The following is a 26820-nucleotide window of genomic DNA, read 5'->3' as shown; positions in this document are numbered from 1 at the left end:
TGCAGATATTTTAAACTCTATTGGAGTTAGACAACACGTGTCAGGACCCACTCATTGTCGTAATCATACCCTAGATCTAATACTGTCGCATGGAATAGATATTGATGCTGTTGAAATTCTACAGCAGAGCGATGATATATCAGATCATTATTTAGTCTCGTGTATAATACAATTAGCCAAGGCTACAAAACCACCACCCAGCCATAAATATTGTAGAACAATCACGTCTGCCACTAAAGATTGCTTTATAAATAATCTCCCCGAGCAGTTTCATCGCCTTAGTATACCTGACAACTTAGAAGAACTCGATGCTGCAACAGAAACTATTGGCTCTCTCTTTTCCAGCACATTAGATGCAGTCGCTCCTTTACGTCTAAAGAAGATTAAGGAAACTAATCCAACGCCGTTGTATGATGAGCACACTCGGGCTCTAAAACGAGCTGTTAGAAAAGCTGAACGTAGTTGGAAGAAAACAAAACTAGAAGTTTTTCGCCTTTCGTGGAAAGAAAAAATGATTGAGTACAGAACAGCCATAAGAAATGCTAATCTACTTATTTTTCAAATCTCTTAATAGAAAACAAACATAATCCTAGGTATTTATTTGACACAGTGGCTAAATTAACTAGAAACAGAGATTCAACTGCTGACGTTTCCATAGAGCACAGCAGTAATGACTTTATGAACTTCTTTACTTGCAAGATTGATAATATTAGAGAGAAAATTATAAACATGCAACCGTCTACAGTTTCGCTTCAGACAGTGCACTGTAGTGTCCCTGAGGTAAAACTAGAATCATTCGCCGCTATAGGAGAGGAAGAATTATCTAAACTTATCAAATCATCAAAATCAACGACATGTATGTTAGACCCAATGCCGACTAAACTACTGAAAGAAATGCTTCCAGAGGTCGTAGGTCCACTTCTTGATATAATTAATTCATCTTTAACACTAGGACACGTGCCAAAAACCTTTAAGCAGGCTATTATCAAACCTCTTATTAAAAAACCTCAACTAGATCCGAGAGATTTAGTAAATTACAGGCCAATCTCGAATCTACCTTTTCTGTCAAAGATACTAGAAAAGGCAGTTTCAACACAACTGTGCTCCTTTTTAGAAAGAAATGGAATCTGTGAGGATTTCCAGTCAGGATTTAGACCATACCATAGTACTGAGACTGCTCTCGTTAGAGTTACAAACGATCTACTCCTATCATCCGATCGTGGCTGTATTTCTCTATTAGTGTTATTAGATCTCAGTGCTGCTTTTGACACTATCGATCATAACATTCTTTTAAAAAGACTTGAAAACTATATTGGCATTAGTGGAATTGCTTTGGCATGGTTCAAATCATACTTATCTGACCGTTATCAGTCTGTGGTAGTTAATGAAGAGATGTCGTATCGATCACAGGTTAAATATGGGGTACCACAAGGCTCAGTATTAGGACTGTTGCTTTTCACTCTGTACATGCTGCCCTTAGGAGAGATAATTAGGAAGCATGGTGTTAGTTTTCACTGCTACGCTGACGATACTCTGCTCTATATTTCCTCGCGCCCTGACGAAACCTACAAATTCACAAAACTAACAGAATGCATAGCTGACATTAAAAACTGGATGACAAGAAATTTCTTATTATTAAATTCAGAAAAAACTGATATCCTAATCTTTGGACCAAAAACTTCCTCACGAAAAAACCTTGAATACTCTCTAACACTTGACGGGTGCTCCATTAAACCTTCATCCTCAGTTAGGAACCTGGGTGTGCTCTTTGATACCAATCTTTCATTTGAAAGTCATGTTTCTAGTATCTGTAAAACCGCCTTCTTCCATCTAAAAAATATATCTAAATTACGACATATGCTCTCAATGACAAATGCGGAACAGTTGGTTCATGCATTCATGACCTCAAGACTAGATTATTGTAACGCTCTACTGGGTGGTTGTTCTGCTCGGCTTTTAAACAAACTACAGTTGGTCCAAAATGCGGCAGCTAGAGTTCTTACTAGAACCAGAAAGTATGACCATATTAGCCCAGTTCTGTCAACATTACATTGGCTCCCTATTAAACATCGTATAGATTTTAAAATCTTGCTACTTGCTTATAAAGCTCTAAATGGTTTAGCTCCCCAGTACCTAAGTGAGCTCTTAATGCATTATAGTACTTCACGTTTATTGCGATCTCCGAATTTAGGCCAGTTGATAATACCCAGAATATCAAAATCAACTGAAGACGGCAGATCCTTTTCCTATTTAGCACCTAAACTCTGGAACAATCTTCCTAGCATTGTTCGGGAAGCAGACACACTCTGTCAGTTTAAATCTAGACTAAAAACACATCTCTTTGCTCTTGCATACACATAACACATTATCAATACATTAACATTTTTCAAATCCGTTAAAGGATTGTTACGCTGCAATAATTAGGTCGGCCGGAACCGAGAACATTTCCTATAACACTAGATATACCTGTACATCAGAATAAGAATGGCATCTACGCTAATATCTGTCTCTCTGCTTATCCTGAGGTTTGCCGGGTGCTGGATCCAGGCCGTATCCAGATCAGATGGAGAACCTGCGTCTGGACCTGACTACAACGTAGCCCAGGAGACAATGGGCCTAAAGATCCAATTCTGGCTGCATCTATAATTCAGATTTTTAATCCCTGTATCCGCTTACATATATTTATATATAATCGATTTTTAATCTCTATAATAAAAATGTACAATTCAGATTTTGATCTCCATATACATTTACATATATATATCTTCCAAGGGGTTTTTTCCCTCCTAGGACTTTTTTCCCAGTGCTAGCACGCTGGGTTTTTCTCCTAGGGGTTTTTTTTCCACCCCTGGAAGTCAGCCGACATTGGCTTAATGTAGCACCATCTTGTATATGTTACATATTACCACGCTTGTTTGTACAGTTTTAACCACTTCCCTTTTTTTCTGTGCTTCTAATATGTAAAGCTGCTTTGAAACAATTACCAATTGTAAAAGCGCTATATAAATAAATTTGACTTGACTTGACTAGCCTATGCACTGACGTCACTTTCCCGCTAGAACACGCTCCCTCAGCTGGACTGAATGGCAAAAAAATCTGCTGCATGACTGGATTTAATAGGGGAAACTGCGAAAATTACACTAAAGGTTGAGCTTGAAAGTGTTCCTTATGAGATGTCAAAGAAACCTGATCCATGGATATTGACATGGAGCCAGGAATCGTGTTTCCTGACATTTATTTATGCCTGATTTCGACGCCGGGGAAATAAATAAAGCAAATCTGCCTGTGAACGCTTTATATAACTACAATATAGGTAGGTCTAAATCCGAGTAATCACTTATATCAATGTTATATATCCCCTTGATACCCTCTGGAGTGAGAGCTTCGAAGGGATGAAGGGTGTAGGGTCAAAAAAACAATTTTTTTGGAACACATATCTGCGTCATCTTAACGAAACGGTCAAGGAGGATAGATTGTGCAAGCTGCGCAATGTATATTGTGTCTGTGTATTTTAAACATTTGAATGTTTCAAATATTTTTTTAAGTACAATGTCATTTTGACCATAATAATGTACCAAATCTAACTCATATAAATATTACAGTAGTATATAAAAATACTATACATACATTTATAGGTAAAATCGAACTCTGAGCCTCCTGTACCCATTCTGTGACGTCAAACAACTTCCCTGTGCAAAGGATCCTGGGGGCCCGAATTGTTCATGATTTGTACCCTTTGAAATCCTTCATTCCGAAGGGCCCTTTGAAGTGTCCAGTTTTGAGCACTTCGGTTTGGAACGACCCTTCAATATGGCGGCCATGATTGTTTTCACTCTGAAGTGCCCTTCGGAGGGCGATTATATCCCGTTTAGAACGTACCGAAAGGTATATAGGTAAATTTTTTAAAAAAAAAAACAGTTTATAGCAATAGGGTACGATTTTACCCCATAATCCAACATTTTGACAAATGATAACTGCAAATCCACGTTTCTCTGCCTGGAGTCCATTTGTTTCTGTGAATTGCAGAGATCAATTTGCTTCTTGTTTTTTTTTTTTGTGGCTATAAGTAGTCTGTAAAAATATACCTCAGATTTTGTGGCAAATCTATTTGTACAGTCAACCGCAAAACTCTTTCCTGATTTGGATGTATTTTCTGTGTTTTTCGCGGCATTCACGCTGAAAACCAATGCACCACTTTTTGCCACTCAGTGGGCGTAACCACAGGCATAAAACGGCTGACCATGACGTAACGTGCATACCCTCTATACAGGCCTGTGGTGATGTGCTGATGAGGGACAGGTGCAGTTGATAATTAATCATAAAGGAGGGAGCACTGAGTGGTGTTGACTAATAAGCCTGGTGTGGTCATGACAGTAATATTTTTGTTTAATATGTTGCATGAAATTTATTTATTTATTTTTATGCGGAATACACTACCTTTGTTGGTCAATGGAGAAAAATGCATTTGGTGCCAGATGTAGTAGTTTGATGTAGATGTGTAGTTACCAGCATCAACCAGCAGGGGCTAAAGCTAACAAGCTGTTCTTGGCAGGGCACATCTTAAAAACATTTTTAAAAACGTTTTTAAACTCTCGAAATTTAAATTTAAAGATATTTTCTAAAATGTTTTCGAGGTATAATGAAAATGAGCAAAAACTATTAAAAAAAACAAAAAAACATTGCACATCATCTCTGTGATGTGTTTTGTCATTGATCAATATATACATAAAGACCATTATGTAAAAACAATATAAAAACTTTATTAATTTTATGATAACATTAAAGGAGTAGAGTGAGGTAAAGTACAATAGATGGAGGATCAGATATGTCCAGCTGGGAGGGTATTTTATGCAGTGCTAAGGGCAAAATCTTTAACAGGAGTCTGTTTGTGGGAGGAGCTTGTCACTTGTGTCCACAACATTTAAGGAGCCTGTCTGTGGTTGATTTGTGTCAATGACAGAGACTGTTGTGGGATTGTTGGCTGCTGTGTTTGGGTCAGTTGAACAGTGTTCAGATGTACAGACGTTATGATATAGTTGGATCCCGTTTCTATCACTTCTTTCTCGATGTCTGTGGTTTGGAGGGTGAAAACAATTCATTAAGAAGCTGCAAAAAGCCTATAAATTCAAAACTTCATTCCACAATAGATTTTATAAAACATACCTCCACCTCCACCAGAGAAGGAATACTGCTGCCGCCAGGCAGATGATAATTATGCTTGTAACACCACTTACTGTTGCTGAATGTTGAGAGAAAGAAAGAAAGAGAGAAAGAAAGAGAGAAAGAAAGAAAGAAAGAAAGAAAGAAAGAAAGAGAGAAAGAAAGAAAGAAAGAAAGAAAGAAAGAAAGAAAGAAAGAAAGAAAGAAAGAAAGAAAGAAAGAAAGAAAGAAAGAAAGAAAGAAAGAGGAAAGAAAGAAAGAGAGAAACCAGTTTAAAAAAATAGAATTGAGCACAAAGCTCGGAAATATTAAATATTATTTGTTTCAGGAAATTAACTGCAATAAATTGAACTTACATGTGAAATTACTAAAGGTGGCTTCCATTTTAGTTTCTAAATAAAAGAAATAATGGGTTAGTTTGTTTAAAAATACAATGTATGTCTTCAGTTACTCACACTTGTGTTGTTCCAAACCCAAATTACTTTGTTTTACTTTAAATTATGATTAATGTATTCTTTTTATGGAAAAAGCATAAGAGCATGGTCAAAAGGTGTAGAGCTCTTAACTCATTGAGGAACAGACATAAAGAAGTTTTTTTCACTTAACATCTTCCCTCCATCATATCTTAAATCTCATGTGCAATTACTCATGTTTTTAAGTGATGCATTACATGCAAGAACAAATGATATCAAATGTCTTCATCTTCTATGTTTTAATATGCACATATGTAAATTTAATAGCTATTGCAGAGGGTAGGTTTCCAATGAATAACAACTTGACTTTCTATCTGTTCAAATGGCTTCGGGAGATTTACAATATAGTACATGAGTATGGACTACTTTAATGGTGCTTCCATTGTTCCTTTTGAGAGCTTGACAGACCCTTAAAATTGTATGAACACTATGAGAGAAGAATACAAGCAGGGGAAAAAAGCTACACAGAATTTAAATGACATTATCATGTTTTACATTAAAATGTTATTGGTGATAGTGAGAGAAAGGAACTTTGTACAGGGTCAGACTGCATACTTCCCTACTATATAGTAGGTGAAAAACAGTATGTCCGAATTCACAGTACTTACAAAATATTAGGCAAAAAGTACAAAGTGAAGTGTGCATAAGATGGACACTTACTCTCTACAATAACTAACGCTGGTAAGTCACATTTACATTTATACTACACACATATAGAATATACTTTGTTATAACTCATGAAGTAATTACTTATTCAAAATAAGTACCTACTCGAAAAAAAGTATGCGATTTTGGACATAGCCTACTGTTGTAATAAAAAGCATCCCAGGATCCACCTCATGGAGCTGGTTGAGATAATATCTACAGCTATAATCAAGGCTACTTTGAAGAATCCCAAATATAAATAAAAACATTCGTTTAACATGATGATTTTACTATTATTCTAAAGTGTATAATATAATATAATATAATATAATATAATATAATATAATATAATATAATATAATATAATATAATATAATATAATATATACAAGTTAGAAGATATTGACTTTATGGATAACTATAAGCAAAGAAATTACCTTCAGAAACATTTGAAGTCTTTACAGATATATTGACTCCTAATAAAAAATGGGAGAAAGAGAGAATTACAATGACTGAGATTTGACAGAATTCTGCAGAATTATGCATAAGCAAACAAACAAACAAACAAACAAACAAACAAACAAACAAACAAACCCCAAGCCATTTGTTGTAAAAGTCAGAATCAAATTAAGAAAAAGGGGGAAAATGTCATGAAGAATGTATGTTTTGGCATCACATTCACAGGTTGGGGGGGGTCTTTGGATCATCACGGGGTGGGCTTGAGATCATCATGGGGGAGAGGAGGTGGGGGCTAAGCCCCACCCCCACCCCCTTGACACCAGGCATGGTCGGAGCATTGCCCACGAGGCCTAGCTTTTCGTGTTAGTTGTGTGTGGTTACATATATACATTGCGGGTTTTGTAATATGGAAGCACATTTTTTTGTGCATAACAGGAAGTAAGGTCTAGTCAAAGTCTGGTTTGCATCCTGTTTTGCTTTAAATTCAAGTTCAACACTTAGGCCTTTATATTCCAAACACAAATCACTAAATAAGAAGAAAACTATTTTGATTTTGAAAAACGTATATAGATTTTAACTACATAGAAAATTGAGCTAAAGTGAGCTAAAAAGGATCTATTTGAGCTTGTATACTTTCATTGTTAAGAATACTGAAAAGCAGATTTACTAAGAATGAATTGCAGTGTTTTTTTTTTTTTTTTTGCATGTGCTAACTAACATAGCAACAGTGCAAACACACAAAATATTAGCTCTGATGCCAATTTGCACCAGACAATTGATACAAACATACATAAAACAGAATTATTTCAGTCTCTTTTAACTAAAACAATGATATTCTTGTTCAAAATAGCCTTACTCTCAAATTCAGCGAGTAGCGGTTGGCAATGTCTTCGGCTGGTTACAATTACCATTTCCGTGATTGCTAGAAAGTGCACTCAAACGTCTTTTTATATATTGTTTAGGCTTGTTTGCTCAAAAAGGAGAGTCAATGGCTTCAAGATGCAGTACAATTTCAGCTAAATTGGATTGCGAATGGTTAGTAAATAAAAGTAGTAAATGTTAAGTGTAACGCTCATGTACCATGTGCAAAAGTGGTGCAACTGTTTAGTGAATTATACTATATAAGCGTTAGTACATTTACATAAACATAGCTTTATGAAATTAAGAATAATATGAAAATTCTGTCATTTATGTTTTCCCAAACCTCTATGACTTGAACAAACTTGTTGTGATATCTTGCTCTAGGAAGTTTGAATATGTGCATTAGCTAATAAATAGCTTAACTTAAATCTTGGTCATTATTTACTTTATGAAAAAGAGCCATGTGAACATTCTGCTAAACTTCTTCTTTTGGGTTCCATGGAAGAAAAAAAGTCATACTGATTTGGAACAACACAAGGATGAGTAAATAGTGACAGAATGTTAATATTTTTTTGAGTAAAATATTCCTTGCATAGCCCCATGCATTTTGACCCATCACAGTGAACGGCTTCACCTGTTTTTGTAGTGAAAGAGCTTGACGAGGAATGTGACGATGTGGCTGTCATATAATCTCTGCTTGTGAAGCTGCTGGATGTTGAAGAAGTAATTTCGTTGGTTGTTGTAATAGATTCTGCCTCTTTTGTTGTGCTCTTCAAAGTTGGCTGGCTGGTAGTTCTTCTTGTTTTGGTTGTGACAACTTCATTTGTTGTTGTCAAAGTTATATGCCCTGTTGCTGGAGCGTGTCATGTAATTAACGTAAATGTGTGCCTACCCAAAAAATATCAAGACATAAAAGCATAATATAACATGTATACCTGTGGTTGGCATGCTTGTGCCAAGTACTGTGGAAATCTTTATTTCTGTGCTTTCTGTGGTGGATGATGTGAAATGAGGCATTTGGGTCTCTGCTGAAGCAAATAAATAGTACAGGACACCTTAGTCTTAAGCCAATCTTGGTAAAGCCATAGGGTTTAAAAGTAATGTGTGCAATTGTTGTTGTTGTTAAAATACTTTTTATATCCAGAGACAACTATAAGTAAACTATTTGTGCTATCAAAACATTGACTGATTAAGTAATTGGCTCAACCATTGGCAATATTGGGTCTGGATCTGTTTTATGTATGCTAATCCTTTTGGAACCATAGTGCATAATTTACACACTTCACTTTTCACTTCAACAACAGACACAGAAAGACCGGGAGGAATTAGGAAATATGGTACTTACTTTTTGTCACATGTGGCGTTGTGGGATCAGCTGCAAAGAAAGAATAATAAAATCACTACATTGATCACCTGATATCTGTTAGGATGTTGTTAAATAATTTCTTATTTCTCGGGCTTCACTTTGTGACTTTCTTCTTGTCTTGGGATTTTTCCATTGTTCACATCATGTACCTACCTAGACAAAACAAGTAGTAGTAGGGCTGGGCGATGTATCGAATGCTTTTGTCACGCGCATTTCTTAAGTAAAGCCGGTTCCCTGATTGCCACTAAATCGCCATCACCTGCTTTCAAATGAAGCGGCATTTAATAGACAGAGCCGTAGTTCACTGATAAGACACGCAATATCGCGTTCAATATCGACGGCGATACATATCGATATTGAACGCGATATTGCGTGTCTTATCAGTGAACTACGGCTCTGTCTATTAAATGCCGCTTCATTTGAAAACAGGTGATGGCGATTTAGCGTCAATCAGGGAACCGACTTTACTTAAGAAATGCGCGTGACAAAAGCATTCGATACATCGCCCAGCCCTAAGTAGTAGTCCTTGGACACGCTGACACTCACACGCAACCAGAAGTTGAAGACACACACACACATTTACGCACATACATTTCTTATTTGTTATTATAATTCTTGAAATGACATACATGGTAAGGTTTGATTCTTAAGTCATATGATTGGATGCTCAAGCCATCCTGGAGATTGTTGTTTGACCTACGTCTATAAATATGACCCTTCTTCCTGAATAAATCTGAGAATGCTTTGTACCACACTTGATCTGTCGCGCTGCTGCTGCCACACATCACAGGGGTTAAGGCACCTGTTTCTAAACTGATGACTGAGACTACAAATATTCTACCTATGATTGAGATTTTAATCTAACACTTTGGGGGCTCGTCCGGGATATTCCCAAGAAACACAGGACTGAGAGGTCATCCTTCATCACAGGTAAGTTGATTTTAATGATTTCCTGTGGTGGTAGGATTGATTGAATTCCTCTCATAATATGTAGTGTTATCCTTGGATGGAGCTCTAAGGCCGTGTGTCCACCTAAGTGTTTTTTCCAGCTGCTAGCGTACTTTTTCAATTGTTTTCAATGGGAGCGCCGCGTTTTTTTAAACGGCGAGAGCGTAACGAGGCGCTGAGTGTCTTTTTCACGCTCAAGCGCTGAGAGCTGGGCGTTTTTTACTGGTCGCCTCAAGTTGAAGAATGTTCAACTTTGAGTAAAACGCTGCGCTCATCACTGTCACTTTTTAGCCAGCCGTCCAATCAGAGTGAAGGAGGGGCGGGACAAATAGAACACTGGCCAACTGATATTCCGTATCATAACAACAAAGCGTCTCAACGGAAAAAAACGCTGCGCTGCAGAAGCGCTCTCAAGCGCTCACAGACGGGCGTTTTAAGCAGAGCGCCTAGCGTTTTCAGCTGGCTAAAAACGCTCTGGTGGACACACGGCCTAAGAGTTAGTCCAGCAAGATTTGTCTGTAAGGGTACTGTTTAAATGCACAGCTACCTGTTTAAAAGTAATGTGTGCAATTTCTGTTGTTGTTAAAATACTTTTTATATCCAGAGACAACTACAAGTAAACTATTTGTGCTATCAAAACATTGACTGATTTAAGTATTCCAATAAAGTAAAAACAAGAAACTGATTAAGTATTCTGACGCAGTAACTGGATCAGCCTTTGGCAATATTGGGTCTGGATCTGTTTTATGTATGCTAATCCTTTTGGAACCATAGTGCATAATTTACACACTTAACTTTTCACTTCAACAACAGACACAGAAAGACACAGAGGAATAAGGAAATATGGTACTTACTTTTTGTCACATGTTGCGTTGTGGGATGAGCTGCAAAGAAAGAATAATAAAATCACTACATTGATCACCTGATATCTGTTTAGACGTTGATAAATAATGTCTTATTTCTTGGGCTTCACTTTTTGACTTTCTTTGTGTCTTGGGATTTTTTCATTGTTCACATCATGTACCTACCTAGACAAAACAAGTAGTAGTCCTTGGACACACTGACACTCACACGCAACCAGAAGTTGAAGACACACACACACATTTACGCACATACATTTCTTATTTGTTATTATAATTCTTGAAATGACATACATGGTAAGGTTTGATTCTTAAGTCATATGATTGGATGCTCAAGCCATCCTGGAGATTGTTGTTTGACCTACGTCTATAAATATGACCCTTCTTCCTGAATAAATCTGAGAATGCTTTGTACCACACTTGATCTGTGACTGCTTGGTCATTCTCTCGAGATGTCGCGCTGCTGCTGCCACACATCACAGGGGTTAAGGCACCTGTTTCTAAACTGATGACTGAGACTACAAATATTCTACCTATGATTGAGATTTTAATCTAACACTTTGGGGGCTCGTCCGGGATATTCCCAAGAAACACAGGACTGAGAGGTCATCCTTCATCACAGGTAAGTTGTTTTTAATGATTTCCTGTGGTGGTAGGATTGATTGAATTCCTCTCATAATAGGTAGTGTTATCCTTGGATGGAGCTCTAAGAGTTAGTCCAGGAAGATTTGCCTGTAATGGTACTGTTTAAATGCACAGCTAGCTACCTGACAAATATTTTGGTTATCCTTCCAGTACGAGGAAGATCCGTGCAGATCCGCTCTGACGGAAAACAAAGTGTTGATGGGAATATTCCATTTGACAAATTAATAAAATTGGCTGAATAATTATAATTAAAGAATTAAAAAGAGACCCCTTTGGTGTGGTGTGGCAAATTAAAAATCAAAATTGTGATTAGGTGAAGGATGAGTTAAAAGATATCAAGACCAATACAAGATGAGACACCCCGAAATTGGATGTTTAGAAATAATTGTGGATATTGGACTGAACCCTATTTATCAAATTTAAAGGTGTGGACTCAGGGGAAAAATACAATTGGATCCTTTCCCAGAAGAGAAATAATTGGAAAGAGCAAATTTGATGATTAATAGGGGCTGGGGAGACCCAGAGTGGAGAGTCGTACAGTAAATGGAAAGAAATGAAAACATATTGGGATAAAGGTCTAGAGAGGCCAAAAAAAGGGTTACCCATACCAGCCCCATGCCCCAGCATTCCCTTCAAATATTTGTCTATATAAGGCTCCTACAATAGGGGAATTGAAACAACCTCTCATTCCAGCAAAATCATATCCCACCCTGTAAAAATGTAGAGGAGACGGATATACAATGATGAGTGAGACACAACAGTGTGTGGCAGAGGGGGCCACAGCTGCCAGTAAACAGACAGAGCCTGCTTTTATGTTTGTGAGTCAGGGAAATCAAAATTCCATATGCCCTGCTAAGGTAAGTGACTTCGAAAGCTTATGTAACAATCTGCCCTCTCCCTCTCATCCGCTGAAATTTGTGCAGATCCTGAAAAGTCATACCCTTTACGTAATACTTCTCAGAACATTGGGGGATGATGTGTGAAAACAGAAAATGATGAAATGACTGGAAAGGGGACTGCAGATAATCCCAATAAACTGTTGTGGGAGGAGGAAGAGCATTTAAAGACTTTTTACAAGGAGCTGCAAAGGATGTTAGAAAGACGGGTGATTTAAAAAAAGAGATATATCATATGCTGCTAACACTAAACAGGGGCTAAAAGGATCAGCTTTCGCAGCTTTCGTAAATTGATTCAAAAAGTCATGGGAGGAGGATTCTACATTGCCGACCACACAAGATCATAACATACTTAACACATGTTTGTTTTAACTTAACACAGGTCATTAACACATGTTTGAACAATATGAATCCAAAACGGGCTCAGCTGATAAGAGTAACCACATCATGAATTACTGATTCGAATGTAGAGGAATTTTTTGCACAAGTAAGAGTTAGATGCTGCTGGAGGATTTTCAGGTAAGTAGTGCATTGACAGTTAAAACTGAACCTGCATTTTTGCAGACAACAGGGGAAGAAGCCCCATGAAGGTGAGGGAAATGTCATTATTGTGGCAAACACTGGGCACAAGAGTGCAGGAAACGAAAATATGGTGAGCAAAGACGCAAACAGAGAGAGACAGACAAAAAGGAGAATTCCAACTCCAACCAAGAGCTCACTCTAAAATATAAAAATAACAAAATTGATAGCAATAGTACAGGACACTTTAGTCTTTAGCCAATCTTGGTAAAGCCATAGGGTTTAAAAGTAATGGGTCTCATTCATGAAACATTCGTAAATATACGAGTAAATATGTGAGTGATTTGCGCGTAAAGAGACCTTCCGGAAAACTCTTCTCCTGATTCACAAATACTTTGTAAACGTCAGAAAGGATAGTGAAACGTGTGTGTTAATAAATTTCAATCAGTTGTAAATGGGACGCGCGTGCACGCTCATTCTCAATTACCAAATCCCGCCCATTAAATCCGACTGACAACTATATATGGGCATCATATTATGACACCAAACGAAGGATTTTGGCCATTTTATAGGAAACAATTTTCATAACAATTAAGGGGCCATTAGTTTGCCCAACCGTATTGAAATCAATTCATTATTTGATTAAAGTGCTCTGTTTGCAGATGCTATTACTGGCTCTCACAATAAAAGTAAAAAGAAAAAACGTATGTAATTACTATATATAATATTTTTTCAAAATGCTGTGTAAATATGTACCTTATTAAGGTGAATTAAAATGCAGCCTTATTAATGAGCAAAACGTTCGGATGTTAAACGCACTATTTACGCGTGGCTGGGAGCAGGTGTAGATTTCTTTCGTACCAACTAACATTTGAAAAATACAAACATTTTAATGAATCCGAAAATTTACGCCAGAACCACTTTACAGACGATTTACACAAAAATTCGTTCTGCTCGTGTTTCATGAATGAGACCCAATGTGTGCAATTTTTGTTGTTGTTACAATACTTTTGATATCCAGAGACAACTATAAATAAACTATTTGTGCTATCAAAACATTGACTGGTTGAGTATTCTGACACAGTAACTGGCTCAACCATTGGCAATATTGGGTCTGGGTCTGTTTTATGTATGCTAATCCATTTGGAACCATAGGGCACAATTTACACACTTCACTTTTCACTTCAACAACAGACACAGAAAGACAGGGAGGAATTAGGAAATATGGTACTTACTTTTCGGCACATTCGGCTTCCTGGGATCAGCTGCAAAGAAAGAATAATAAAATTACTACATTGATCACCTGATATCTGTTAGGATGTAAAACTAGGCCAACTTCAACATTTTTGAATCATCAGAAGAAAATTGCTTGGGTGTTCTGAGTGTTTTTTTTTTTTTTAGCATGTTGTTATTGTTTGTTTTGAGTGGTTTTTAAAGGCCAATTCACACTGCACCTACAGATGGCGACCAACAACGTACATGGCGCTTGTTTTCACCTGATCAAACATGTTGAATCAGTATTTGTCGGGTCTTAGAATGTCTTGAGAAGTGATACACTGTACCAACCAACGCCAACAGTCACTAGATTACAGTATGAGTTAGTCTTACAGGGTTAGTTCACCCAAAAATTTAAATTCTGTCATAATTTACTTGCCCTCATGTCGTTCCAAACCCTTAAGTCTTCCTTTCATATTCAAAACACAAATGAAGATTATTTTAAAGCTGCATTCTGTAAGATTTGCTTCTTTGTAGACATCATTGTTTGAAACTTGCAATTGCAGTTATTTGTGGAATTATCATGATTACGTGGGTTGTGCATCGGCACGGCTCCTCAGCGCTGATCAATCTAATGCCGTGCAAATTATTTTTATTGTTCTATTTTGTTCTCAAATTGTTAATGTCAGCAACATCAGCATTGCATGACTATGTGTATTTAGTGTGTATTAGCGTTACCTGTAGATTTCAGTTTCTGTAGCCACTCCGCAGTCCGAAGTCTTTTGCAGTGACTATGGGTGAATCTCCAGTTGTCACTGATGATTGTTATTTGGACCTTTCTGGATTACAATCCGCCATCAAAATGATAAGTTTAATTATTGCAGCTGCTGTGAGAAAAGGCTATTAATGATCCGCCACCTGCAGCATCTTCCACATGTCATATAGCCTACTAGCTGGGACTCATTCTTTCTGTTTACAGATGTGACGTAATGACGTAAAGATGAACGGCTGCATTCTCGAATTTCCCGCGGACACCCGCCAGTACCGTTCTTATTAGAAAACATTATTACAAGCTTACCGTTGTGAATGGGGCTAAGGTAAGGAGATAGTTTTGAACACTGGCTGGTTATGTACTTGCTCAAAAATTGATGGATAATTTTTAAACAAAAAAAAGGTACAGACTGCAGCTTTAAAGAAAACTGAAAGATTCGACAGCTATGGAACTATCAATCAATTTTTATATGTGAATAAAAGCCTAAATTCAATATGATCATATAAAGCATTTGTGTCTCTTCAGAAAATTTGGAATAAACCCCTCAATTAATATGGATTCGTTTTCTGTCAATGGAGGAACAGAAATCGCTTAGATTTAATTTAAAATATCTTCATTTGTGTTTCGAAGATGAACAAATGTCTTATGGTTTTGGAACGACAAGATGAGGAATTAATGACCTTTTTTATTTCAGGGTGAACTAATCTTTTAGCCGCCTTTCCACTGCACACGACAAACGACAGCCGTTGGACCGGAAGTCATTAATTTCCAATGGAAAGTAATACGGGGGCTGCGTGGAGTTTCGATCATATGCAAATGCGGAAATTTCAGATCCGATTTGAGCTTCGGATGCGTTGAAATATTTGAACTTCTGCGGCTGAACTTTATGCGACCGGCCGACCGGATATGATGTATTCTAATCAAAATTATGAGCGCGAAGTTAGAATTACCAATATTTTAACACTTTAATGTTATTCTGTAAACGCTATTTCTTTCAAATTGTGGTTATTAATAATTATGTCAAAAAAGAAGATATATATTTTTTTATGTATTGGCTCTATAAAATCTACTAGTATGTTTTTTATTTTAGATGTATTGAGGGTCATTTGCTTTGTATGGATATATTCATACATGCATTAACGTTACAATCATTAAAACCGTTCAGTTTACCATGGTGGTTGCTGGGTTGGAATAAGCTGAGGGTAACGGTCGCTTCACTTCTAATTTCAAAGTTCCGTGCGACTGCCGCTTGGGGACGAAATGCGACAATCGGATGCGAATGTCGTGTGGAGTGGAAAGGTGGCTTCAGGTTTTGCTAAAGAGTTTTTTGTTTGTTTGTTTGTTTGTTTGTTTGTTTTTTTACTGGCAGTGGCGACTCATCAGGGAAGGCAAGGGAGGTATACAGCCTACCCAAAAAATTTGAGGTGAAAATGGGAGAAGGGAAAAAAATCCAGTTATTCACTTAATTTCAAAAAGAAGTCTTGGCCACAAATTAAGAATTCTGTCCCATGACTAATTAAAGGATCATGAAACCCCTAGAACACATTTTTTTTGAGCTGCTAACAGTATAGGCTGCAGATCATTGAAAACACTAAAGGTACTCATTCATTTTATTCATAAGTTGAATTTATTTTGCATTTTTCAGAGTGATTTCTGTCTTCCGGTCGGAAAGTCTGAGCAAAGTCCAGGCAACGTCACAAAATCTGATGTCATCGTGTAATAGAGGGTATGCACGTGACGCCACCGTCGACCGATAGGACTGCGGTCACGCACGCTGAGTGGCAAAAGACTGAGCGGCAGCATTGGTTTTCAGCGTGAATGTCGCGAAAAACACACAAAACACATCCAAAACGGGAAAGAGCTTTGCGGCTGACTGTACAAATAGATTTGACACAAACCCTGAGGTATATATTTAAAAACTAGAGAAAGCAACAGAAAAAGAAGCAAATGGATCACTGCAATTCACAGAAACAGCTGGACTCCAGCAGAGAAACATGGATTTGCAGTTAACATTTTGTGTCAAATTGTTGGATTTTGAGGTAAAATCATACCATATATATTGTATTGTTATATATTATGTTGACGACTCATCAATTAAATATTTTCCATCTTATATTATGCATAATTGGGTGTTTTTAATTCAACAACACTGTCAAAAACTATAGCTACTATAAAACTATATATGTTTTAGGGCTGGACAATATGACGATATAACACTGATATAAGTGATTAAGCAGATTTAAACCTACTTATATTGTAGTTATATAAAATATTCACAGCCAGATTTGCTTTATGAATTTCCCCGGTGTCAAATCAGGCACATATAAATGTCAGGAAACACGACTCCTGGCTGCATGTCAATATCCATGGATTAGGTTTATTTGACACGTTGTAAGAAACATTTTCGAGTCCAACCTTTAGGGTAATTCGTTAGTTTTACTCGCGTTTTCGCCGTTTCTCCTATTAATCCAGTTACGCAGCTGGTTCTTTTCCCACTCAGTCCAGGTGAGGGAGCGCGTTTTCGGCGGGAAAGTGACGTCGATGCATACCCTCTATACCGGCAAGATCTGGGCTGCGTCCGAAAACCTAGGTAGCTGTCTTGCTGCCTCGCTGTCTTATAAGAGAATGACTTGTACGGCAGCGTTTGTGCATGAAGGTACCTCACGAAACAAGATTTCAGACAGACTTCTGAGGCAGCGTAACAGTTTAATGATCTACAGCAATATAGCGCGAGCTTTGGTGAGAACTAAACAAATATTTAATTATTACAGTAGTAATTTCTCGATAGAAATTATATCAAAATTGAAATATGTTGGTCAAAATCGTACATTTATACACAAACTGAGCAGCAAACGCAACTTTTGGACGCCATCTTTATTTTTCTAGCTCAACTGTCACAGAATGGAAAGTACAGGATTGTGGGATATCAAAGGCAGCTAAGGATACATCTATGCTTCCTTCAAAAATCGATCTGAGGAAGGTATCTCATGAGACAGGAAGTGACGCTAACATTAGATTCGGACGTGCCTTGATACCTTCCTACCTTGAAATGTGTCCTCAGAAGGCAGCATTTTCCAGTTTTCGGACGCAGCCCTGGAGTGCTGATTGACTCCAGGGGCACATTCAAGCTCAAACCGGTGCGCAACGTTTTGCTACGTTTTCCGGGTTGAACGTCATGTTTCCTGGAAACGGTCTGCAACGGAGTGCAATGGGTTTGAGATACGTGTGCTGCGTCCGAAAACCTAGGTAGCTGTCTTGCTGCCTCGCTAACTTATAAGAGAATGACTTGTACGGCTGCGTTTGTGCATGAAGGCACCTCACGAAATTGATTTCGGACAGACTTCTGAGGCAGCGTAACAGTTTAATGATCTACAGCAATATAGCGCGAGCTTTGGTGAGAACTAAACAAAGATTTAATTACTACAGTAGTAATTTCTCGATAGAAATGATACCAAAATTGAAATATGTTGATTAAACTCGTACATTTGTACAAAAACTGAGCAGCAAACGCAACTTTCGGACGCCATCTTTATTTTTCTAGCTCAATTGTCACAGAATGGAAAGCACAGGATTGTGGGATATCAAAGGCAGCTAAGGATACATCTATGCTTCCTTAAAAAATCGATCAGATGAAGGTATCTCATGAGAGAGGAAGTGAAGCTAACATTGGATTCGGACGTGCCTTGATGCCTTACTACCTTGAAATGTGTCCTCGTAAGGCAGCATTTTCCAGTTTTCGGACGCAGCCGTTTTCTCTTGTTTGGTGGGTGTGTCAGAAATGTCAGCCCAATGAGTGGCAAGATGTATATAAACCGCTTGGTATTAAAGAGACAGCTCGCACAATGGGTATTAATGTATCATAAAAATACTATACTTATATATTTTGCTGTTGTGATGTGACACTTTAATACATTTTTCTATAATCAGAGGAGTATAGTTGGTAAATATTACAATATCATATAACACAACAACGGTGATCAGCAATTAATAAGCCTAATACTCAGAATAAAAATAATATAGATCAACACAGTCACGGAGGTAAGAAGTGGATTATCCTTCACCTGAAATGTTTGTCTTTTCATCATGAAATGTTGTATAACAATAATTAGAAGTTTCCACAAATCCCTTCACTCGATTGGGATGTTCTCTTTTATTCTGGAGGGCAAGGGGCAGTGACTGTAACATCGAGCATATTTTGCAGTATTAAACACGTATTTATACCGATTTTATACCTCAAAAAGAACACAAAAACGTTTTGCAACGTTTTGTTGGGGCTGAACGCAGCCCAGTATGGGCTGGTCGAACATGCTGACGTCAACAGTTTTGAGCATTTATCTGCATTTATTCATTATAACTGCAGTATTATGCATGAGGAAGTATCACTTCTCTTGCCTCTGTCTCTATTGTTGTCATTCAGAGACATGAGACATCGTTTCCTCAGTGCTACAACACAAAAATGTGTTTTCCTGTGACGCGACCAGAACTCAAGTTTGGGTGCATGTGGTTTGTTTTGCTGTGATCTACCAGCACAAATGAAAATGTTCCCGTGAGATAGCATTACAGCGGAGAATTCAAATGTCAAAAAAGTGCGGCTCACTCTACGATGCGTTCAGAACTAGAATATGAACACATGAAAAATTCGATTGTTATGATATAAACGCGGAGCGCACATATGATTGGTTTCAGGGCGGAGCTCCGCAATGAGTTTAAAAACACTAGCCACATAGATCATATACAGAATAAAGTATGTGTGTTTAAAGTTTTTATAGACATATTTCTGTCTTTTTCTTTCTTAAATGAAACTATTGAAACACTGTAGTGCTCGTAAACATAATGGAAATATTATTAGCCCTTTTAAATATTCTTGCACATTTCTCCCTTGTGCTTGGGAGTTTGTTGTAATTTTTCTCCATGCTCATATATTAAAATTCATTATTCTGTATAATGAGTGTGTTGTAGGTCTGTGTTTTCACCCCTTCTACACTCCCACTCCATAGTGGCCATGATTTAGAAAAGTAAAAAAAAGGAGCAGACATGTCATGAGCCCTGGACATCTGTCTGTAACAAGCAAGACTCTTACGTATGCACTCGAAGTTAAGGATATGGTCCCATAATGTTTTGCCATCTTTTTCTGTGCAGCGGATCTGGTTGGATGTTCCTGCTTTCCTCACGTAGCCCTCTACACACTGAAGGCGAATTGTCTTATTAATGGGATATGTCTCATGAACAGGAACTGTGTTGGCTATCTCAGGGGGTCGACAGAAACCTGAGACAAAGTAAGAATAATGTCACAAAAATATCAAACATGCAAACAAAGAAACTGATAGATAAAATGTAATGCATTGTATTTGCATTGATATAATACATTCTTCTCTGTAATATGCACAAATCTAGATGCACAATCCTGTTAACTAAAAATAACAGTGACTTAATGACAATTTCTTTCTTTTTTCCTCTTTCAGTTTTTCCACAATGTAATGCACTGGACCAGATAGCATTATCACAGCCTTTAGGAATGTTTTGGTACTCTCTCATTTCACAGATGGAGAAATTATTTACATTGAAGTCTTAAAGCCTTTGTAGCAAAAATCTACCTAACATTGCAATGTTGCACTGTAAGAAACCTTTTGGGGCAGTTAGTTTGTTGTCAGAGTTTGCTTTGGTTGGAGTGAAAGTGGGGTGGGGGGTTCGAACTGGTGCAGAAAAAAATCTTCAGTACATTTTTGGACAAGACAGTGCACATAGCTGTTAAAAGGGATAGAATAAAGTTACAGTTTGGAGGGGTATGGTATTCTCCCTCTAATGGAATGAGGAAACGGTGATGCACACTAATCATTTATCATCCACCTACATATGATAAAAACAGCTCTGGAACACAAATCACCTAAAAATAATGCTTATCTCACCAGTGTTTAGTGACTGAGTAATGTCTCTGAATTGGAAACAAGTCTATTTTGATAACATAACTAATATTCAAAGGGAAATATGTGTGTGTGTGTGTGTGTGTGTGTGTGTGTGTGTGTGTGTGTGTGTGTGTGTGTGTGTGTGTGTGTGTGTGTGTGTGTGTGTGTATGTGTGTGTGTGTGTGTGTGTGTGTGTTGGGGGGTGGGGTGCTTTCGCAATATGTTGGAGTCATCTTAAACCACTCCTAGAAATACACTTAAGAGCCAATGTTCAACTGTTTAAGTGACTGAATGTGGTGATCTGAGTATTTCAGAAACTTCTGATCTACTGCCATTTTCACGCACAACCATCTGAAAAGAATGCTGTGAAAAAGGGAAAATATCCAGTGAGCAGCAGTTCTGTGGGCAAAAATGCATTGTTGATGCCAGAGGTCAGTGGAGAATGGCTAGACTTGTTCAAACTGATGAAAAAATTCAACAGTAACTCAACCGAGGTCTGCAGAAGAGCATCTCTGAATGCACAACACATCAAATCAGATGGTACACAGCAGGAGAAGACCATACCGGGTGCCACTCCAGTCAGCTAAGAACAGGAAACTGAGGCTATATTTCGCACGGGCTTACCAAAATTGGACAATAGAAGATTGGAAAAACCTTTTCTGATCTGATGAGTCTTGATTTCTGCTGTGACATTCAAATGGTAGGGTCAGAATTTGGTGTAAACGACATTAAAGCATGGATCCATCCTGCCTTGTATCAACGGTTCAGGCTGGTGGTGTAATGTTGTGGGGGAGATTTTCTTGGCACATTTTGGGCCCCTTAGTACCAATTGAGCATCGTTTAAACACCACAGCCTACCTGAGTATTGTTGCTGACCATGTCCATCCCTTTATGATCACAGTGTTTCCACCATTTAGGTTCTTCTTCACTACAAATCTCACATTTTAACTTGTGTGTTATTGTATGCTTGGTTATGATCGAGACCAGGGACCTCATTTATAAAATGTTGAGCAGATACCATCCTAAAGATGTGCATATCCCAGATGTGCATATGTGTGATTCATAAAATGAACGTACACACAGAAAAGGAGTGTACACCTCTCCTTAAGATGTGAAATCTATAAATCGCAAATGATCTTGAACTTGTGCACAGCTTTTGAAGCCAATTGTCTTGCCTTCATTGTTGGCATAGTTAAAGAATTTTACCTTTTAAGTGGCATGGTGTTACTGTATGAAAAAGTGAAGATTTGAAGTATTGCAGGGGGGAAAAAAAGGACGTTTGGAGCAACATTATGTTGATTAAGTTGATTAAATGATGACAAAATTTTCTGTCATCTAAGAATCAGCAGCTGAAAACCCAAAAAAAGGTTGATAATTACTCAGCTTAGAGGAGATGACATTTCTTTTTACATCCATGTTAATTGCCATTAATGGTGTTGTCATCACTATTGCACTTAAACTTCTTATTTAACCCTGTTTTAAACGCAAACTGAAGGAGGAGACGTCATCCAACTTCCTGTAAAAGATTAAAAAAACTTGACACACGCATACCACATCCTTATTTCTAATAACATCATCTCTAAATCCAAAAAATCTTCTGCTATAGCACAAGGTGTTTTTAATAAAGTGGCCAGTGAGTGTATGTACTACATGTATGGTGCTTTTTGGAGCTTGACAGACATGGTCACTATGAACTGATGTTCTATTAAAAAGGACAAAATTGTCATTTTGTGTTCAACATAAACTATATTAGCATGCAGGTTTAAAAGAATATGCGGCAGAATGACACACCTGACATTTTTGGGGAAACTACACTCTAAAAAATGCTGGGTTAAAAACAACCCAAGTTGGGTTGAAAATGGACAAACCCAGCGGTTGGGTTAAATGTTTGCCCAACCTGCTGGGTAGTTTTATTTAAACCAACTATTATTTAAAAATTGCTATATGGCTAGCTTAAAATGAACCCAAAATAGTTGGGAAATTAAAAACCAGATGCAATTAGAGGCAACAATAATAGACAAAAGGTGAATGTTTATTAATAAGCTTCAATATTTAATTAATATAAATTTAATAGTTTATTAATATAAATTTATTAATAAAAAAATTTAATAAATGTTTATTGTTTAATAATTATTCATTGAACCTTAATAAATGTTAATTTCCAACATACTTTGGGTTAATTTTAATTAAGCAATACAGTAATTTTTAAACAATAGTTGAGTTAAATAAAACTACCCAGCAGGTTGGGCAAACATTTAACCCTACCGCTGGGTTAAAACAACCCAATTGCTGGGTTTGTCCATTTTCAACCCAACTTGGGTTGTTTTTAACCCAGCATTTTTTAGAGTGTATTCCCTTAGCTTAATTCTAATAAATATTGTAATGCAACAATATAAACTTACAATTTCTGAATAACCAGCTCAAGAACCCTATAGCTTACATCAAAAAGCCAATTAATGGGATAGTTCACCGAAAAATGATTCTCTTATCATTTACTCACTGTCAGGTTGTTCCAAACCTGTATAAATTTCTTTGATCTGTTGAACACAAAGGAAGATATTTCGAAGAATGTGGGTAACTGAACAGTTCTGGGGCACCATTAACTGTCATAGTATTTCTTTTCCTACTATGGAAGTGAATTGTCCCCCAAAGAGACCTGGTTACAAACTTTCTTTAAAATATCTTACACTCTAAAAAATGTTTGGTTAAAAACAACCCAAGTTGGGTTGAAAATGGACAAACCCAGCAATTGGGTTGTTTTAACCCAGTGGTTGGGTTGAATGTTTGCCCAACCTGCTGGGTAGTTTTATTTAACCCAACTACTGATTAAAAATTACTATATGGCTGGCTTAAAATGAATCCAAAATTGGTGAGAAATTAAAAATCAGACACATAATTACTAGAGGCAACATTAATAATCAAAAGGTGAACATTTATTAATAAGCAATTTAATAAATGTTTATTGTTTATTATTCATTATTTTATTAATAAATGCTCATTTATTAAACATATTAATAAATGTTAATTTCCAGCATATTTTGGGTTCATTTTAAGCAAGCAATACAGTAATTAAGTAACAGTTGAGTTAAATAAAACTACCCAGCATGTTGGGCAAACATTTAACCCAACCACTGGGTTAAAACAACCCAATTGCTGGGTTTTTTCATTTTCAACCCAACTTGGGTTGTTTTTAACCCAGCAACCCGCAAACTGAAGGATGAGACGTCATCCAACTTCCTGTAAAAGATTTTAAAAAACTTGACACATGCATACCACATCCTTATTTCTTATAACATCACCTCTAAATACAAAAAAAATAAAATAATATTTTAACTCTTGAATACAATATTTTAACTCTTGAACATGAATAGAACACATGACAACCAATTTTTATCTATATCCTCAGTTTCCTGTTATTAGTTGACACCCGGTGTGGTCTTCTGCTGCTATAGCACAAGGTGTTTTTAATAAAGTGGCCAGTGAGTGTATGTACTACATGTATGGTGCTTTTTTGGAGCTTGACAGACATGGTCACTATGAACTGATGTCCTATTTAAAAGGACAAAATTGTCATTTTGTGTTCAACACACTCAAAAAAATTATTCTAGGTGCTTGCTCAGTTTATTTAAATAAAATAAGCTGAACCAACACAAATCTTTAGTTTTTTACTTAATTGGCATTTGCACTCAATTGTATTATTAAATGAAATTAAATTTGCAAAATGTTAGGTTAACCTAAACCATTTGTGTTGAGACTACATGAATCATTTATGTTGCATTGATTGAAACTGGGCAGTGGATTTCTAGTTCTCAGCATGCTTTGCATAGGGATAGATCGGGACAGTAAATATTGAAATTAAGTGCTGTTTAATGTGTTTTTTAGGAAAGGAAAATACCTTTTAAAGTTTGATATTCAGTTATATTTGACATTTAAAAGAGTTATGTCGATTTTTATGAGGTTACTATTATGCTGAAGTGTAGACCTTGCGGTTAGGCTATGGGTGGCTACATGAAATAAATCTATATTGTTCTCAACCAGCTTTAACTGTGCTAAAGCCAGTGATGAGAAGTTTTTTACCTGATCATTACATGCATGCTACAAATGTTTCGCAGAAAACTTGAGCAACTCTGCACAAAGGCACCAGTCTGAATTGCAATAGCACTGGTTGGACCAACAACAGTGAATTATGTTCAGGAAACATTCACAGAATACGTCAAATGAAACTGGTGTGATCTCATTCAGTTAGGATTAATTTTACTCACTCAACCTAGAGTAAGTTTAAATAAATCAGTTCAACTGTGTGGAAATAGGTGTCATAATTGAATTAAGTTAGACCAACAAGTTATTTTTTTGAGTGCATAAACAATATTAGCATGCAGGTTTAAAATAATATGCAGGAGAGAATGACACAACTAACATTTTTGGGGAAACTATTCCCTTAGCTTAATTCTAATAAATATTGTAATGCAACAATATAAACTTACAATTTCTGAATAACCAGCTCAAGAACCCTATAGCTTACATCAAAAAGCCAATTAAAGGGATAGTTCACCGAAAAATGATTCTGTTATCATTTACTCACCGTTCCAAACCTGTATAAATTTCTTTGATCTGTTGAACACAAAGGAAGATATTTTGAAGAATGTGGGTAACTGAACAGTTCTGGGGCACCATTAACTGCCATATTTCTTTTCCTACTATGGAAGTGAATTGTCCCCCAAAGAGACCTGGTTACAAACTTTCTTTAAAATATCTTCCTTTGTGTTCAGCAGAACAAACAAATGTATACAGGTTTGGAACAACTTGAAGGTGAGTAAATGAGTTTTCATTTTTGGGTGAATTATCCCTTTAAGTGCAATTATTCAAATCTATAACTTTATTTGAAGGACGGAAAAAAAAGCATATCATGTATAAAATACTGTATACTGTACCATGTTTTTAGATCAATTAGCCTATTTAAAACAACAACAACAACAACAAAAAAATCCACTATAATGAGTTAACACTAAAAATCAGCTTATGAATGGTCACAGCCTACTGAAAACCATTTGCTAACTGTTTTGGATCAATTTCAGCAGTCTTTTAATCAGGCATTTGCCCTGTCAATTTTTCACAGTATGGAAAATTGACAGTATTTAATAATAAATAAACAAGCAAGCTACAAAATATACAATTATTTTTTCCATTAGGCTATCTAGGAGACTGTCACATGAATGAGTTTTCAATACTTCATATTCCAGTTAAAGTTTCTTAGTTTCTTTTTCCAAGACATGGTTTCGTTTTTATTTTTACTTGAAGGCCATGTGATACACGAGCAATTCACGAAAAACGTTTTTTTTTTAGCCGAGCAAATCATTTTAGTAGCCTTGTAGTAGTAGCCAGTCCACAGTTACAAAGTAACGCTAAACCTCAACATAATATGTTCAATATGCAACACTGTTCAGGTTTTTTTTAAACATATAAGTGTGTTTTCCCGTGATGTTTCTCAAAACTCACCGCTCGCTCTGGCAAAATTATGCTGATTAGCAGCCGTCATGAAAATCAATATAAGCAGCACATGCATGTCCGCGTGTCCCGGAGAATTCAGATGGAACGCCGACGGGTAAATCCACACGAATGTGTATGAAATCACAACGCCACGCAGAGAGGTGCGACATTTGTGTTGAGTGGAAACGTCACTTTCTGCCTGCAACATCTTTCACTTTCACTTTGTGGGCGCGTCCGTGCGAACTGCGCGAAAGATTTAGGCTATATTTGCATTTCCTGGAGGAAATAGCAGTGCTTACACTTACGCACTTACGCTTCAAATGGACTTGAACTTGGAAAATATACAGCTGAGGGCAAGTAGCCTGTATGTTCTGTGTACTGTAAACTAAAGCCTACAAAATGCTGCTACGAACATGCAACTGTCACGACGTGCATGGCATTTCTCTATGTTAAATGTAAGGCTAGAAATCGATATTAGAGAAAGGCAGATCGCAATTCACAATGCTAAAAATAGCGGAAAAGAGAGCAATCCCCAACGTGTGTAGAGAACTGGCAAAGACTGTGTCCGAAATGGCACCCTATAACTTATTTAGCTATATTCCTACACTACCC

The 26820-nt window shown here is 37.0% G+C and overlaps 1 protein-coding gene across 4 annotated transcripts; it reads right to left on the bottom strand.

Annotated features, from left to right (window-relative positions):
- Window positions 1-3678: 3678 nt before the first annotated feature.
- Window positions 3679-26820, bottom strand: il15ra (interleukin 15 receptor subunit alpha). 4 transcript variants are annotated; one of them, XM_067392307.1, is made up of 11 exons: window positions 26218-26819; window positions 19899-20084; window positions 14067-14096; window positions 10766-10795; window positions 8943-8972; window positions 8533-8625; window positions 8232-8450; window positions 6715-6753; window positions 5517-5552; window positions 5164-5239; window positions 3679-5070 (listed from the first exon to the last, which is right to left on the bottom strand). In XM_067392307.1, the coding sequence occupies exons 1-11, from the start codon at window positions 26414-26416 to the stop codon at window positions 4872-4874; spliced, it is 1137 nt and encodes a 378-aa protein (XP_067248408.1). In that variant the 5' UTR covers window positions 26417-26819; the 3' UTR covers window positions 3679-4871. The 4 variants fall into 4 exon arrangements, with proteins under 4 accessions (XP_067248408.1, XP_067248409.1, XP_067248411.1 ...); XM_067392308.1 differs by lacking the exon at window positions 6715-6753 and having other exon boundaries at window positions 26218-26820; XM_067392310.1 differs by lacking the exon at window positions 8232-8450 and having other exon boundaries at window positions 3680-5070; window positions 26218-26800.

This window comes from Chanodichthys erythropterus, chromosome 8, assembly GCF_024489055.1.
Source record: "Chanodichthys erythropterus isolate Z2021 chromosome 8, ASM2448905v1, whole genome shotgun sequence".
Classification (NCBI taxonomy): Eukaryota; Metazoa; Chordata; class Actinopteri; order Cypriniformes; family Xenocyprididae; genus Chanodichthys; species Chanodichthys erythropterus.
This window is presented reverse-complemented; position numbering and strand designations above follow the sequence as displayed.

Excerpts from the sequence above, each read along its gene's own strand:
- il15ra (XM_067392307.1), bottom strand. The coding sequence starts at position 26,416 with ATGTTGCAGGCAGAAAGTGACGTTTCCACTCAACACAAATGTCGCACC. Across the intron at positions 20,085-26,217 it reads TAATTTTGCCAGAGCGAGCG|GTTTCTGTCGACCCCCTGAG; the intron begins GTGAGTTTTGAG and ends ACTTTGTCTCAG. Across the intron at positions 10,796-14,066 it reads GAAGCCGAATGTGCCGAAAA|CTCATCCCACAACGCAACAT; the intron begins GTAAGTACCATA and ends CTTTCTTTGCAG.